The sequence below is a fragment of the Tyto alba genome, unplaced genomic scaffold (assembly GCF_018691265.1).
Source record: "Tyto alba isolate M040663 unplaced genomic scaffold, T.alba_DEE_v4.0 Super-Scaffold_2, whole genome shotgun sequence".
Classification (NCBI taxonomy): domain Eukaryota; kingdom Metazoa; phylum Chordata; class Aves; order Strigiformes; family Tytonidae; genus Tyto; species Tyto alba.
Genome location: NW_024881282.1, coordinates 81,462,946 through 81,481,152, shown reverse-complemented (window position 1 = coordinate 81,481,152; position 18,207 = coordinate 81,462,946). Strand labels below are relative to the sequence as shown.

General features: G+C 37.0%; 1 protein-coding gene across 4 annotated transcripts in view; it reads left to right on the top strand.

Annotated features, from left to right (window-relative positions):
- Positions 1–18,207, top strand: part of SEMA3D (semaphorin 3D) — a 145,834-nt gene that overhangs the window by 57,090 nt on the left and 70,537 nt on the right. For all 4 annotated transcript variants that reach the window (XM_042792344.1, XM_042792343.1, XM_042792345.1 and 1 more), the window contains one exon: positions 8,263–8,423. In XM_042792344.1, the coding sequence (XP_042648278.1) occupies positions 8,263–8,423 (161 nt within the window). The remainder of the gene's footprint in view (positions 1–8,262; positions 8,424–18,207) is intronic.

Here is an 18,207-nt window from a genome sequence, read left to right as displayed (position 1 = left end):
ATATAATTTTATGAACCATACTTTGACAAAGGAAGAGCTATGTGCCTTAAAGTGATAAATATGATCACCATGCTACATTTTTAACATCTGGATGTACTTGCAAAGTGCAATACACATCTCCATTGAAGCAGGAAAGAATGAGTCTATTGCTGCAGAGTGGAATGTGTTCATTCATGCAAGTTAATGGAAGTCCCAAAACCCTGAGATAGTTTTGATGCTGGACACCTACTAGATACAACATATTGCCAGTGAATTTTGTTTGTGTTGCCTCTTCCTCAGAGTGTGGGCTAAACTCCACACTTAATTCCCCATAGCTATGCCCTTCATAAGATTCATGCTTTTTTGGGTTGCTGGTCACATGCTATGCACCTAAAGGTAGCTGGAAGGTTTATGAGATGAGATTGTAGACTAGTTGGAGCAGTACAACTGACTCTCAACGAGTCTAACTCAGCTTTTTCAAACCATCCAAAGAGGATTTTGCCATTGTTTCCAACAGAAGCTTATCATCGCTCTCTTGCTTTCTATGTATTTTATTGGCTGATAGATTGGGAGGGACAAGAGTCTGGGAAACAGTTAACCAGGCCATGAATTAAATTACTTTATTTTGAGTTGCTCCAAGTCACCTAAAAATTGAAATTCTAACTAGAGAGAATGGAAGTAGCACAATTTTTTTAAAGCTGCCTTTCCCCAGGTTCAGTCAATTCATGTGGTATTTGCCACTATGGATCTAGTAATATGGGTTTTCAGAATGGCCTTAGGAATAGGTGAGTTTATAAGGCATCTCCTTCAGAATAGTGCAGAGGTTTTATGTCAGCTGCTTGACAGTCATTCACTGGAAGGTGATCTTAAAAGACAAAGCTAGAGTGTGTTCTCTATTTAAATTGGCAGTTCCTCATCTATATGATTAAGAAGAAAACTGGCCTCTGACTTCAATAATGGCCTAACATTTTACTCTGCTAGATATAAGGAAAAAGTCTTATGTTTTTAAAGAGCAATATCCCCTCACCATTGGGATACTTTGAAGGAAATTTTAAATAAGACTGAGGTGGAAAAAAGCAGAGTCAAATGACTCAGATTATTTACACATTACACAGATTGAAGATCTGTGAGAGGTAAAGGGGAAAAAAAGGTAAGTTTGGCCTTGACAACTGAAAATGAAGAAATGGAGGTGATGAGTCCATTGTTTGCATGTTCTGCCTTTCATTTAAAGAGGAGATTTGGTGCTATTTAAATCTATCAATGTGCCAGGCATTCTTAATGGACCGATATGTGTGATGAGATGCCAGCAATTATCTACACATTACCAAAGCTCATATGCTTGCCAATCATTTATATTGAATTACATTTGTAGTGCATATTCTTTAAATATCCACAGTATCCCTTTAAAAAAAAAGGTGATTTAATTTTGCCTTAGAAACAACAGTGAGTTTGTTTATGTTGGCTTTTTTACAAGAAAGATAAACTACTTTGGAAAGGGGAAGCTGTGCAAATCCATGGTCTTAGGTCTTCTTCAGAAAAGCAAATGTTTCATTCAGATATGTTTTCAGTTGTGCTGTCTAAAAGTCATTATTATTGGCTTTGGCCCTGTGAAGTGCGTGAGTTGGGCATTTGCATTTTTTTCACCAACAACATGAATTCACAAAGCAGCTTTTAATCACCTCTGCAATAATAACACTTTACAAATTATTTGTGTAGCTGGTTCACTAGTCAATTTTATTTGCAGTTAATACACAATTAAAATACACTCCTAAAATTATAAGTGAAAATTGTTTAGTTCATGCTTTAACTGAGTGTATTTTTGGTGGTAAGCACCTACCTACTTTGTTTTACAGTATTACCATTTTGGCAGATTTAAAAAGCATTGAGTCAGACAAAGACAGGACCGTAGATTGATTATAACTCCTGGCTCTGAAATAGATGAACTAAATAATCTGCAATAATCTCAATTCTGCTCTTGCTGAAGCACCTCCATTCAAGTGGGGCAGCCATTGCAAAGATTATCTGAAGATAAGATGATCTGTCCATTCTCAATGAAAGGTGTAAAAAATATCTTCACAGCACTGCACAGAGAGCTATTGCTTAGTTACCATTGTCTGTAATGATGATTTGGGAAGCATAGTGCATAATGGAGCTACTTCAATGAATTATGATTTTTCTGGGTTGTAAAATTTTAACAGATTTTACATCTATCAATAAGTATTTGGAAACAGAGATGTGGGAATCGTTAAGTTTATTGACTGCTGAGCAGGCCTACAGATGTACCTGAAGCTTGAAGTCAAAATGCCCTGAAACGCCTTAAATCCTGCAGCTGACTTCCTGAATTTTGGAACAATCTTTGAAAAAGTTCTCTTTTCAGTGTTAGCGTCCTAGACTGTAATACCCTCCTGGAGAACAATTCCATCCTAAAAGAGGAACAGAAGTGCCTAATCCCAAAGTATGTGGTAGAGTACAAGATGGTTTTGGGGACTACTCAGACAAGATTTTGACACAGTATTGTGCCAACAAGAAATCATGTTTTCTCTGTTCCCAGTAATCCATATCCTTTTGGAAAGGCCCTGCTCTGCCATGAACATGACATTTTCCTCCAGGCCAAATAAAATTCATTGTATAGCAATGAGAGCCACATGGTATGCACAACAAATCATCATTGTCCATGGTGAGATGCATCTAAACAAAATATAACTCACTGCTTGCAATATATAGTAGAGATTGGTAATAGACTGGAATTATTCTCTTTGTCTTCATACAAATACATCTGGGGTCAATTGGATCTTTTAAACTCAGAATATTTTAGTAATTAAGTAAATTGCTGTGTTTATGCTATATTGACATTTCTTTATCCCCAAAATTTAGTTTAGGATTAACACAATACTCATGTAAATTGTCATGGGTATTTTCCAGCACGTGAAAGGACTTGTTCCTATCTTGAGTAAAATTATGTGACATTTGTGTTTTACTGCAGATGAAAATCACAGAATTATACATATGCAGCCTTTAAATTCAGAGTCCTTCAAAGGCGTCATTAGATGTAGCTGTTTTGAAACAGGTTGAGGAGTTCCCTTTTTGCCAATTTAGTCATGTCCTCTCATTACAAAAATGTGACTAACCACAAAGTCAATTTCGAGTCTCAGCCAAATGGTTCCAGATTGTTGCATGCTTACATCATGGTGGAGTCAAGGAATGGCAGCACGGTCACCACATATGTGACTCTAGGCTAAGAAGTCTAAATATGCTATATAACTGAAAATACATTTTATCAGAACAGAATGACACTTTTTCATTTGAATCATATGCTATATAACTGTAAATACATTTTATCAGAACAGAATTCCATTTGAATCCTTTATGCCATAGCTCTGCTGCTGGAGATTATTTAAGTAAGCAATGATCATACTGTTGTGAGCCAAGTCCACTGAGATACTTTCTAGATGAATAAAAACCAATCACTATTCCACCACTCAGCAGTGAAATATTAACCCAGAAAGGGAGTTTGCGAAGTATTCATTTAATCACTGGACTGGAAAAAAGTATTTAATTTTCAGTAAAACAGCAAATACAGTCTATAAACTGAGTGTTGAGCAAGAACTTGTGAAAGACCATCGCTGTAACTAACTTTATTTCTGTGTGTTGTGAGAATGCTGTTTTTTTTTTTTTTTTTTTTTAGCCTGCCTACAGAGATACAGTGATTCAAATCAACAGCTTTCTCTAAGATCTAAGCTTGAAAACCATTGGGCAAATGTGCTTTTAGTAGTAAATTTTTCCAGTGCAATACCCCTGGGGATATTAAATATATCTTGCAGTGAAAGGCTAGTTCAACCCATAAGATTGGACTGGTTTGCTTTTATGGAGTGAGAACAATGATTAATTTGGCTGTAATTTAATCAATTCTCTGTTAATGTTTACTTGACAAATTTATTAGGTCATGTTTCAGTTTTAATCTTATCAGTGGTCATGTTCAGAGTCTTATTTCCATGCTCTTTTCAATAGTAAATAACTGACCAAACCTGATTCTTCACCACTTTGCAGCTTGCGTTGTCATTTGCATTAGTAAGAAATCAGTATGCAGTGTTGCCACTTCAATCTGGAACATTTTACAGATGTTTTCCTTATGATGCAGTAAAGAAAATGACTGTACAAGGCACCAGACAGGCTGTTTCAGTCATGAGACAGCTTTTTGCCTCTCCATTGTACCTGTCCTATGTGGTTCTTTACTGAGAAATACTAGAAGTGTTAAGCAATAGATGACAAATGTTCTTTGGGGATGGTCACTACAGACATCATTCCTTCCAAATAAGAAATAGGAAGTGGAGAACAGTTTCAGTCATCAGCTTTCGGGTATGTAGAGAATCAGGTCTACATATTTTGGCAATTGACACACTTGCAAAGGCCCATAGATTGCATGCTTCGAAGCAATGAAAGTGCTTTAGAGCATTTGCACAAACATATCATTTATCCTTACTCAGATCAAATTCCAGTGGTTAGTTACCCATGTTCCACAGGCAAGCACTGTGATATGACTGGAAGCTTGTCATCAGAAGAGATTTAAAAGCAACAGAGGGTGATATGGATTGCTGAAATACAGTAGCCTGTGAAATTCATGAATCTCTCATGTTTATTCATGTTAATGCCTGTGAATGACTAATTACTAGATACTGTGATCCTGTATTCCTCTTCTTCCCTCCACCCTACATACTAATTAGGACGTAGAACTGTTAAATAGGGATTTAATCTAGACTGCTGAATTTATACGGCATTTATTATTATATACAACTGATCAGATAATCTAATAATGCAGCCAGCTCCTCTGGGTGGAGAAGAGAAAGAGGATTACTCTTAAATTATGTGCTCCAGCCATGCTCAGCTGATAAAAAGTATTTTATAGATCAGCTGAGAAGAATTTGAGTAGCCCAAGTGAGCTAAAGCCTCCTGCTGTGCTGTGACCAGCATCAGAGAACCCTTTCTTAATAAACAGCTCTATCATATCCAGTACCAAAAATTTCCAGCCAGAAAAAACAAGGTAGGAGGTTTGTACAGAGTATGACGTGTAATGAAGACACATCTACATCACACACAAAACATTAATGGAGTTTTACTAGAAGTAGCTGTCCTGTAACAGAGAACCCAGTAACAACAAGTGACAGGAGGAAGACATCTTTATTTCTTATTGTATGAAAGCACACTAGTAGAGTGAGCTAAGCTTCAGAAGTTCTGTGTTTAGAGGACTTTTCTATTCCTTTTTAAAATGTATGCTTATTTATTACACTGGCTGGGCTATTTTTCAGCCAGGATATTCATCAGCCAGCTCTAGTGTAAGAAGTAGTTTGGATGGGACTTAGGTTTTTCTAATGCCATGCTAACCATAAGTTGTTTTCAATTAATAAGCAGGTCTTTTAAAGTGTTACTAATTTAGAAATAAAACAAAACACCTGATATCTTTGTCTTCACAAAACTTACTTGAGAAAGGACTGTGCTGGTGTAAAGCACTGTAGTACTTAACGTTGGATTTAATCTTTCAATGTGAAGTAAGATTTTTTTCAATGTATTGCCAAATAAATCTCACCTAAGGGAATAGGAGCTGTAATACAAGTCAATTTGTTTTCAGACTGTACCGTAACAACATTCAGCAGTGAGCCAGACAAAACCACACGAGCTTAAGTAGAAGTGACTGAGCCAAAAAATAATTGTTGTAATTATATACCAGGTAGTCAGATTAATAATGATAAGATACTTTTTCTCCCACAGTGCTGTTTATTAGCCAGCAACAGTATACAATCTTTTATTTGTCTGTTACATGTTTTGTGAGAGACTTTGGAGAAAAAAAGCTTGGTTTTGTTTCTTTTTCTCTTTATTTAATTCAAGAGTTACTCTTCAAAACACTGGTCCTGATTTCCATCATGATCACGAAGTGTAAATAACTTATGCTGTAAGTCTGGCCTCTCTAGCAGGAAGGCTACATTGTCCCTTCGGTGCCAGGAAGGTGGAAATACCTTTAATTTTATGTTCAATTAAATACAGGATTTGTCTTTCTATCCAAAGATTTCTGAATATTTAACTTGGAGAGTTTGCCTGTGGAAGAACTGATTCAAATGTTTATTTTTGTCCTCCCCAAATTAATGACTATCCAACAAGACTGAACACTTGTTGTGTGCTTGCCTATATGCTGTTTGTGTCCTCATTCAGTATTACATCACAGACTATTCATTAAGCAAAAGGTGACAGAGTTTTTACTTTACAGCATTTTAGCTTTTTCACAGGAGAAGCATAGATTCTTTCAGTAGTTTCATAGAGAAACATGTTTTTTCTAACTATGTTTTGAGAGAGATTGGAAGCGACTATTAAAGTAAAACTTAAATATCAAATTTACAATTTTAATAGGGAAAACTTGCTCTGCAGAAGGCAAGGATGCAGGAACAGCCACCCATTGGCACCTCTGTAAGGAAAGTAAAGACCTCAGGTTCTTGGAGGTGTTGCTACTGGATGCTGCCCTTAATATGTGTCTGTACTGCTTTCATTTCAGTGCTGTGCCCTAGGGATATACTGCTGCTTGATGGCTGTTTATTCAGATCTCAATTCTCAATTAAAATTATAGTCATTGAAAATTTAATTGGAGCAATTATCTATACTGCCAGCAGAACTTAAAATGGACAAATTGAACTTTATATCAAACATTCTATACACCTTATGGTTGTTACCTTCTTCCAGCTCTTCTCAACTATATATACAGCTTAATGTCCAAGTGGAAACTGGTTATGAGTGGCGTCCCTCAAGGGTTCATGCTGGGACCAATGTTATTTAATGTCTTCATCAGTGACATAGTGGGATTGAGTGCACTCTCACCAAGTTTGTGGGTGACAAGAAGCTGAGTGGTGCAGTTGATACACATTAGGGATGGGATGCCTTCCTCCTTTAATTGGACTACATGATCTTTGAAGGTTCCTTGACAGGCTGGAGGAGAAGGCCCACGTGAACTGTGTGAAGTTCAAGGCCACGTGTAAGATCCTGCACCTGGGTCAGGGCAATCCTCAATATCAATACAAACTTGGTGATGAACAGATTAAGAGCTGCCCTGCAGAGAAGGACCTGGGGATAGTGGTGGCTGAAAAATTGGATATGAGCCAGCACTGTGTGCTTGCAACCCAGAAAGGCAATCATATCCTGGGCTGTATCAAAAGAAGCATGACCAGTAGGTCGAGGGAGGTGATTCTCCCCCTCTATTCTGATCTCGTGAGACCCCACCTGGAATACTGTGTCCAGATCCGGGTTCCCCAGTACAAAAAAGACATGAACTTGACACAATTGGTCCAGAGGAGGGCCATGGAAATGGTCAGAGGGCTGGAATACCTCTCGTATGAAGACAGGTTGTGAGAAAGTTGTGGTTGTTCAACCTGGAATAGAGAAGGCTCCAGGGAGACCTTATTGTAGCTTTTCAGTATATAAAGGGAGCTTATAAGAAAGATGGAGAAAGACTTTTTACCAGGGCCTGTAGTGACAGGACAGGGGGCAATGGTTTTAAATTGAAAGAGGGTAAACTGGAATTGGATTTAAGAGAGAAATTATTTATGATGAGGGTGATGAGACACTGGAACAAGTTGCCCGAACATGTTGTGGCTGCCCCCTCCATGGGAGTGTTCAAGGCCAGGCTGGATGGGGCTTTGAGCAACATGGTCTAGTGAAAGATGTCCCTGCCCATGACAGAGGTTTGGACTGGGTGATCTTCAAATGTCCCTTCCAACTCAAACTATTCTATGAGTCTGTGATACCTACCACATTTAACCACTGTTTCATGCTCCTAACTATTCTTTGATGGCATTGACCTTCTTTGCTGCTTTATATATAGAACACCAAATATGGTGTGGTACTGATCCTTGATCATGTGTATCTATGAGTACGGTGATATAAACATACATTAGTTTTCCTACAAGGAAGGAAAGGTACAGCCCATATTTTACAAAGATCTGTCTTTTTTTTTTGTTTCTAATTTCTGTCAAATTTCTGATTCCTTTGTGTCATAGAGATAATTTATTAAGAAAATTTCATACAGCAAAATGTTTTGTGAAGGTAAATATTACCCAATTTGGAAGTAAAAAAACCCAGAGAAAACCAAGGTTAACAGGAGCTGTATTAAGACCCTGGAAAGACATGCTCCTGAGACGGTGGTTATCTCACCAGCATACTCCATGCTGGTTGCATATATTTATAAAAGACAGAAATGAGTCATATGTAAACATTTTGATTATAAAGATTTTCTTCATTTTCCCACAGACTTGCTGCTTTCAAACAGCTGCATCCCATTCCTGGGCTCAACAGAGGGGCTTGATTTTCGGACCCTGCTGCTAGATGAGGAGAGGGGCCGGCTGCTAATCGGGGCTAAAGACCACATCTTTCTGCTCAACTTGGTTGATTTAAACAAAAATGTAAAAAAGGTCAGTTTATTTTCCACAGAGTTCATCTCATAAGTTTAAATCTATTCCTTCTTCTATTATATTTTATTTTTTTTCTTTTTCTTTTCTTCACTGTGTAACTGGCAGATTCATTGTGCAATGCTGTGCACCGGGGTTTGATAATCTCACCTCCCATCACAATGCAGATTATCTTTAATCAATTGAATTTTGCATGCTATACGATCTCCTGTGAGACTGATGTCCTGCAAGAGGTCAGCTATCTGAAAGAGCCCTGAAGTGCACAAAAGTAGCTTCAAAATATCAGCAAATAGGCAAAAATGCAGCTTGGGGTGTTTGCTTCTTAATTTCTCTGGTCATGGTCACCCTCCTCAAATAAAAGCATTTGAAAGAAAATAACAGAAGACAGCTTTTTCCTTGCTTCCTGGCATCACTGGAATTACTTTACTGTGATATTAAACAGAGCAGAGGCAATTTGGATGGTTTAAATTGTTAGTGGCAATTTTAATATTAACATAGATATTAATAACCAGAATTACTAATGATAGGAGAAGCTTCCACTGGGATCTACTGCACTCCGTTGCTGATGCCCTGTGACAATGTGTTAACTCCAGATAATAAGATGGCAATTTAGCCTTCAGTATTTCTAGCAGACACGATGAACTGGAGCTTTTGTAAGCTCAATTGACTTCTATATGTAAAACCAGATGCTTGCACAGGAACATGCACGAAAACTACTTTCCTGCTTGTTCCAGATATTCTACTTACTGAAGAAAATGTAAATTCTCAGCTGTGTTTGATATTTTCTTTAAGCACCAGAAGGAGGTTTTAAATTACTATGTTCTGATGTCAGCTCTGAAAAGGTAACAGACTGCATTAATACAACTGCAGTGTGGGGGCTTAGCAGGTGTAAGAGGAGACTGTTTTGCCCCACACATTTGAGTGCAACACTTGCTGTCATTGTATACAAGAGATACAGTACCAGGCTGAATATCTTATTTCTCAGTTTGGCTTCTGTAGTGTTCCATATGCCAGTTTGTTTAAAACTGAGATTCTGAGCGTTTCAGGAAATTTATTCCCTATGCTGCTTATCAAACACTTAACTTGCATCTTCCATCTCTGTAGTTTACTTAAAAAACAGCACCTCCTCAGGTTATTGCATAAATAGCAGCATTATTCATATTGCAGATTTTTAGACTACACATTGATTTCTGGCATAAGCTTCTTGTAGAAAACAAGTTTTGTTTGTGTGAAAAGAATATTTCTTTCTTTGTGTTGCTGCTTACCTTCTGAGAGATGCTGAGTGCTGTCACCTCCCATTATGTCCATAGGGGCTTGATTAGTTCAGACCTTTCTGGAGGCAGTGGCACCCTGCATGATCCTCCACGCCATCCAAGCTGGTAACATTTTCCCTTTAGCCAGACCACCACTGATCATTATGGATGTTGTGCTTTCCAAGAAGAGCAGAACACAGACTGAGCCAGGAGAATTAGCATGCAAACAAACAGTGCCATTTAATATAGATATTGTAAAGCAAAGACTCATTTCATATTGGAATAAAAATTTGAATTTGGTGAGCTGAATAGAGAATGTATGCATGCACACCTGTGGTAACCTGAAAGAAGGGAATAAAATTCATCATCACTTCCATATCTGAACTGAAGCAATGATTGTCTGCAGTTTCAAATACTTCTACTTCTTACTTTATCCATTCAGGTTATCTTTAACTTTTCAGACAAAATACTGAGGAAAAGTATATTTAAATAGGTGAAACTGGCTGAAAAGCTCTGCAAAGCACCCTAGTGTGCTGATTTCCAAGATCTCTGTGGGCATTCAGCAACTTGTTAAACTTATCCTCTTAGGTAAATGCCCAGGTAACACAAGATGCTATCACATGAGTGTTTCTCTTTGGTTCGTCTGTGCTGGCCTATTAGAAATTTGTTTGGGGAGGGAAGAGATGAGATGAAGGAAGTTGCGCAAGAGGCTCTGTTTAAATCTCAGTCACTGATGAGGTTTCCATGCTAAGGGATACTCTCCGGTAGCAGTGACATGTCAGAAAGTAGTGTTTGCCGGAGCTGTGTTTAGACTGACCGTGGTTTGGGTTGGCGCCGGGCCAGGCGGCTCCCTTCCAGGCTTTCACGGTGTGAGGAAACCACACATGTTGGGACTACAAGGGTCTGAAGTGTGTCCTTTGTACTCCTCTGGAGTAGGAGTTGTCTGGAAAAAAAAATCTGTTTATACACAGCCACTAAAATGAGAAGTAATTGATTAGAATATTAAATTTCTGCCTATAAGTGATGTGTTTATTAATGACTTCGAGGAAGGAGGGTTAAAAGACAGCAAGTTGAGGGAATAAGAGACGTGTAAGAGCTTTGAAACTAGAATGCGAGATTGTGCATAGTTTGGGTATTTCTTTCTTTAAAATAAAACTGCACATGAACTGTAGAATGCTCTATACTGGGTAGATTCAGATTACTTTAAAAAAAGCTCTCAATTTCAGATATTTATTCTATTAGGAACGACTGATACCTCAAAAAGCCAAGTCAGGATCCCTAACAATTCACTTTCAGAAAATTCTCATCTGTGGATACAATTACTTGGCAAGATTATATTGTAGAGTCTGATACTCTATATTAAGACATTTCTGGAATAGTATTCAAAGAAACATCCGAAGTATTGTATCCTGCTCCCTTCTCTGATGTATACATGTATGTCATTTAATAATGTCTTTTTTACAACCTAATTATTTACCTAAATTAGTTATCTATATTAAGTTATGCCTTTATTTCCTGGTATATTTTTCCTGATTAAATAAATCAGTTGTTCTTCTGGAGTTCCAATTTCTTAAATCATTGTAGTTTTTATTCAATTTATTGTGTAATTGGTTGAAAAATTCCTTAGCTGGCATATTGAAAAAATCCGTTCAGTTTCCAGTGCTTGCAAACCTCATTATGAACCAACAGTAAGTGCCATAGTATAACAGAAGAGTCCTCCAGAATGAAAGACAAATGCAGAAGGCTAAAATGGTTGCAGTCTACAAAGCTTAGCAAAGGATAATCGACGTTCTGCAGCAGGGATATAATTTCTGTGAAGTTGTCCTGAATAGAAGCCTCTAGCTCCTACTGCAGGAATAGCATTATTAAATGCAATAGTCTTTTCTTGAAAGATCTTTAGGTGCCTCACAAGTGTTCTAAGATATTTGTAAACTAGAAGATTTGTGGTTCCTTCCTAAGAGCAAAATAAAGATGTTCAGCAAAAGAAAGAAGCAGCAACCTACATTTATCAGGACATTGCAAATGCAGACAATAAATCTGAAGACAGCTGTGGCATAACCAATGGAAGTGCAGTATTTAAAAAACAAAACAAAACAAAACAAAACAAAACAAAACAAAACAAGCAAAAGCAAGCATGTTTAATAGCATGAAAGCTGGAGAAAAAGTTCTACAGGTATCCTACGCTCTGGGATCCTGCTGGAAAGATAACTTTGGTACGCAGAATTTTCTTGTGGGTGTGCTTAAGGCTGTTGTTATATTACTCCTTAACCTAAATAAATACTAAATACCAAACGTTGTCAACTGGGTAAACACTTACGAAATAGCTGCAAAGAAATGGTGCACCTTTCTGTAAATCCAGTGCTTGCTAACAGTGAAAGTGGGGTTATATGTCAGCACTATTATCACTCTGTAATCCACAGCATGACCCGCCCATCTCTGCAGGAATAGGAATGCTATCAAGGGCTGACAAGCTTTTGAAAAGCTGCCAACCTGCAGGAGCTGTCAGTGCTAGAAGACACAGCCACATGTGGGCCAAATAGATAAACATGTCAGATCCCCAATAGCAGTTTTGGAACAAGTTGTTTTCATCTGCCCCAGTGTGTACTGGCACAGGGTCACAAATTTCGTCGCTTGTTTGTAGTTGCTACTATTTTTTTGGCATTACCAGGTGCAGCTGTCTTGTGACTTTTTCTTTAATGCCCTGTTGCATTGATTTTTATCTGTATTTCACAGTAAAAAAATACATATGCATTCATATATATATAGCAGCTGGGAAAATGCTTATTAAATAGCTGCAAAGAAATTCTGCACCTTTCTGTAACTACAGTGCTTACCAGCAGTCCAAGTAGGGTTATATGTCAAGACTCTTATTATTATGTATTCCCCTTCTTCCCAAATTAATCGAAAATAGAAGCCATCTTGTATGTCATTTACAGTAAAAGAATACTAGTTTTATTGCTTATCCATATAGTTTAATGTCCTGTCCTCAAAGATGATCAGCAGTGGGCAGTGAAAGAAGAGTGTAAGAAGAAGCTATAATGGTTCTTCAGGTTAGGGCCTTCCAGAAACAGAGGTGATAACTTTGTGCTTGCTAGTCCTTGGAGGGCTCTTACCATTAAGCTATTTAACTCTTGTTTTGAACCTCTGAAAACCTTTTGAAGTCCGTAAAATCATTTGACAGACTTAAATTTAGGCACCTGTGTAGACAAGGTGGAATCTTTTCAAGAGTGTTTACAACACAAAACAGCAGACAGGGGCAAGATGTGAAGAAAGCAGCATGTAACCAGAATGACAGCAATCCTAGGTGGAAGAGAGCGTCTCTGCTATTTCCTTTTGCATTGTTGCCATAAATGATGTTTTCATAAACATCCGCTGTCATTTTTATATTTTACCCATGTTTAGGTGCAGAAAATTGCCAGTATCCTGCTCTCTGAAAACATTTGCTCATATTGGGCTTTGACTTTTTCAAAGCTAGAATTTTTCTTCAGTCTGAGGTGATAAACATGTCAGGAGTAATGCCATTTACTCTAAAAATCCTGGTGTATGGTTTCCTTTTAGAAGAAACAGACGGTAGTCCTAAATCTGTTTTGGTTACACTGTGGAAAATGATGTGTAAAAGCACTGAAGCCTTTCAGGATTTAATCCATTGTAAATGAAATCAGCATCTGGTCCATTTTCTTTAAGCTTTCACATATGTTCATAACATACACATGAAAATGCACTTTTCAGAAAACCCTTAAATACTGAAAACATTGACTACTTCTTAATTGTGTTGGAGGGTGGATTACAGTTCAAGAGGAGAACTGTGGCATGTAGAGAGCTTGCTTTGTTTTGGACAGATGCAATACAAAAAACTCATTTGGTTCTAATAAGAGGTTTTACTCTAACAGCCACCTGCCAAATTGAAGTTACCATAAGTCTGAGAATGTGTCATCCAAATACACAACTGTTATTTTCCTCTGACTTTCAGTGCATTTTACTCAGTTTGACAGCACTGTGAAAATAAAGAATGCCATACATCGACACTGGTGCTTCCCACAGTGTTTTAAATCACTCTGAAATTATCCTGATTTCCTCTCTTCCCCCCCACTCCCTATGCCGTATCAAATTATATCTTCCAGAGATCCAATTTTCTGCTACTATGAAGTAATTGGAGTTGGAAATTCCAGTCTAATATCTCCCTGGATGTTTATTTCAGGTATGGGAATTAGTACATCAGGTGTAGAAATACATGTTGGAAGAAGGAAGGTCTGTGGCAGATATAAAAAAGATTTAAGAATACACTCCTGGCTTTTAGAGATCTCTAAGTATTTCTGATAAAACAGTTAATAAGAAAGCTAGGTGAAAAAATCTATCTCTAAAGACAGCCTGGTTAAGTTTCAAATACAGAGAGAAATTCAGATAAGGAACTTAGATGTATTAACTTTCTTTGTTTGCTGATGACTTTAAGATATTGAATTGCAGAGTACAGCAAGTACAGTGGGAGCCAGTTACAAGAACTGCTTAGGGTAGCTTTCCTCTTAGGGTTTGTATATGAGAACAATCTGTCCAGTTCCCCAAGTTGTGGACTTCCCATACCACACACATGAATGCAACAGATGTGAGGTATTTAGAGAGCAACTGGTATACATTCATGGTATGCTAGAATCAGCTCATTTTCCCATTAATTAAAATAATCTTTTTTTTTTTTTTTTTTTTTTTTTTCAGCAAAATAATACTTAAAAAGCATGAAATTCTTTCCGGTGTTTGTTGGGAAATTCAATAAGTTTCTAGTGCTTGCAGTAATATTTAGTGAAGTGACCTGGTGTCAGTATACAGAAGTGACAAATGTCTTCGTTTTCAGGAAGCATTCCATGAACAATTACCTTTATGGTATGGGGGTGTGACAATTACGATATTGTCTTACGCAGCAGTGTGACAGTCTTGCTGGATCACTATTGTGTCTTTTCTCAGTGCTCCTTGATCTTACAGGTTTCCTTTCCTTTTCATTTTTCAGCTATGAATTATTAAGTTATTCAGAAAAAAAAAAAAAAAAAAAAAAAAAAAAAGAAAAAAGCAAGTCCTATTATTGTCATTTTACTGGTGGGAAAATTGAGACCTGACTGTCACATATAGCAGGGCAATAGCAAAACTGGGATTAGACTGTCTCCTGGTTTATTTTAATGTTTTTGGATCATGTTGCCCTCTTTACTGTACCCACTTTATGGTCACGTTGGGCTAAGTCACGAATCTTTTTGTTTTTTTCAGGCAGGGGAGTAGTTTCTCATGGAGTAGATTTTCTCAGGGGGAGTATATTGCATATGCCAGCGTGACAATAAGTTTACAGCTCAGTCTGGCTTTGTTCTTTGGAAGCTGCAGTTGGGACTGTCATATGGGGAATTCACTTATACAAATGAGCTTAAGCTTCTGAGTTATGGTCTATAGGATGCACAAAGCCTTAATGAGACATTTGGATGCCCAGGAAGCTGTGATTTTATTGCATGCCTTCCCTCAAGCATCAATATAATGAATATCTAGTACACGGAATAAAACAAGGCAAGAAAGCTGGCTTTCTCTTGCCGCATCAAGCAGCTATTTAAAAACTGTATTTTCTTCTAAGTGCTTCAACTACCTCTTATTCCTTTGAAAGAGGAAGGAAACAATTCCTTTCTTCACAGGACTCAAATTCAGTAAGTGAATGTTACAGGACATGCTGATTGGCTGATGTCCTTCACTCTAGGTACAGACACATCCTGCTGGTGCTACATGTACCACTAATAAAAACACTTTGGGGTTTCTTGTACCAGAGACTGCACTGATAGGGAAGTGCTGAAGCACGTGTGCAGCGTCAAGCACCTGAGAGGCTCCAGTGAAACTCCCAGGGCTGCTGAAAGCCATTGACCTCAATGGGACACTCAAGTGCTTGCTGCTGGCATGAATGTGACTATTTTGGGGACATGGAATTGGAAGGAGTCGCATTGGTCAATTGGTCTCACTCCCTGCTATCACCAGAAACTACCTCATGTAGCAGTTATTCATAACCTGGCCCAAATCTGCTGGGATACTTCATGCAGTTTCTTTAGTAACATGGTTGCTGTAGACCAGAACCTTGCTACTCTGATGCTTCAGATTTATTTTTTATTAAAATCTACAAGCTATAATACTTATTTATGACCAGTTTATACCCATTTTCTCTGACTGTTTATAATTCTGGTCTTCAGAGCCCTTTGATTCTTCCTGCATAATATTACCAGTCTTCATTTGCATTAGTGGTGCATCCCAACTTTGTGTCATCTGCACATGGTGTTGCAGAGTGCTGGGTTTTTGCCAAGGCTGCTGAAGGGTGCATGAAATAGGATGACACTATTTCTTGAGGAACTTCACAAGTAACTTTCTACCACAATTCTTTACTTATCAGATGATTCTTTCTTGTAATAATGCCTGGTTTTGCCAGCTGAACTAATCAATCAAACTAATTTCCATGTGGCAACTTAATAGATACTTAACTGGAGCCCTGACGAAGTCAAGCTATATCACATTCATTAATGTACTATGCAATCCAGCTACGTTATTAAAGAAAAGTGCAATATTAGAGTGGAATAACGGCTCTTTACCAAGTTATATTATCTTTTGTACCATACACCATTTTCATTGGAAACTCAAGTTATTCCTTCCCTAAATAAAAACTTGTTTTGAAGCCTTACGAACAGATGAAATAAGACCAATAGGCCTGTAATTTTCTTAGATATCTTGTGTTCCTCCTCTTCTGTACTGTGACAATGTATGGTATTTTTCACTCTTTTGGTAAAGCCCTGCATGATCCCAGATTTAGTAACTTCATGAGAAATGATTGTTGGAAAATCTGTAATTTCATACAACAGTTGCTTTGGAATCAGAGTAAACTGTTTAATTTTTGAGGCATCACTTCCCCTAAGCATTTATAGTCTAATTGTTAGACTAGGAACAAAATTGGATAGAGAAAGATAGCTACAGAAAGATGAAGAAAATATTAACTTGTAACCAGTATTGTTAATTCATGACAGATGACAGACGAAATGAAGCTCTTACAAGTGAGTCCAGCTATTATTTATATATACGTATAATGATATTTATATGATCCATGTATCTATTTATGTATGTAAATAATATTTTTTATTATTATTATTCACTTTTCCCTTTTCAGTCCTTTCTTATAGTAAAAATGCCTGTTTGGAGGATGGAAAAATGTTACTTTTAGAAATAACTCTTCTCCTGATCTAAAAAGGACCTTTGTGGGTTTTAATGTTTTGTTTTAATCAGAAATGAATTTCCAGCTACCCTTCAAAGTGATACCTTATCTGTCCTACACTTATGTACTGCTTAATTTTGTTCTCCTGGGAGATTTTCTTTCACTCTGCTAGCACAGGCCTTATTAACTTGCATTTATTAGGAGATTTTAATTTATTTCCTGTGGCTAAATTTAAGAAAATATTTGTAGAATGATTTAAAAATAATGGTAAGGTTGGGGGTTTTTAATTGGGCTATAGAAGATAAAATCAGGAAATCATTACAGTAGCAGACCTTTGGAATTTTGATACGGATATTTTGCAAGGAAAATAAACCGGAGATTAAGAGAAGAAAATAGTCCTGTTTAATTATATAGTTCATGTATTTCAACTAGTTACATTCTTGACTTAAATTCAGTAACCTCACCTAGATATTTCAAGATTTCTCCAGACATTTCAGATACAGATGCAGCTATAAAATATATTATGTATATATAATTTGTGCTGTTTGTAACATGGAATTTTTATAATTTTAAATGTTAATGTTGTTATTGCCATTATTATGCATTGTTTGTTAGTTTGTTTGTTTTTTCTTTCTTTCTTTGGGGTTTTATTTTTTGAAGAATTTAGGAAAAAACCTTGTTAAATAAGATATTGCCATTGTGAATTCAGCATGTTAACTGAAAAAAAATTATGAAGGAAAGTGACCAATTTCAAACCACCTGCAAGCTCAAAGATTTTAAATATAAAAGAAACTACAGGAGCATCTAGTGTAACTTACTGCATATTGTGAAACTAAGTAATTTTCTGAATAAAATACTGAGACTTAATTTCACCCCCTACAGAAAAGCCAACACAGATGCATGTAAATAAGCTTATGCATGTAAAACTTCAGTGAGACTATTTCATATGTCTAAAGTTACTTGTGTGTCAGTGTCTGAGGGAACCAGACCAATGGTACTGTTACATGGCATGTGATCTAATAAAAAATTAAGTTTATGCTTCTTGCTCATCACATTAGCTCATTATTTATTATGCAATTTTCTTGACCTATTACAATTTAGAACTGACAGTTTCTGGGAACCTCTCATTTCTCTTGTGGAAAGCAAATAAATATCACTTTAACTCCCCCATATATAATTGAAAATTGATTTTAAGTTTGGATCACTTAGCTTCACTTTTCATTGTCTAATGTGGCCTTGTAAAATTGCTAAATACTGAAGCTGTTGAGTAGCCAGAAAGTAAAACAATTGATTTTTCTGTGATAATTGACTGTGGTCAATTATCATA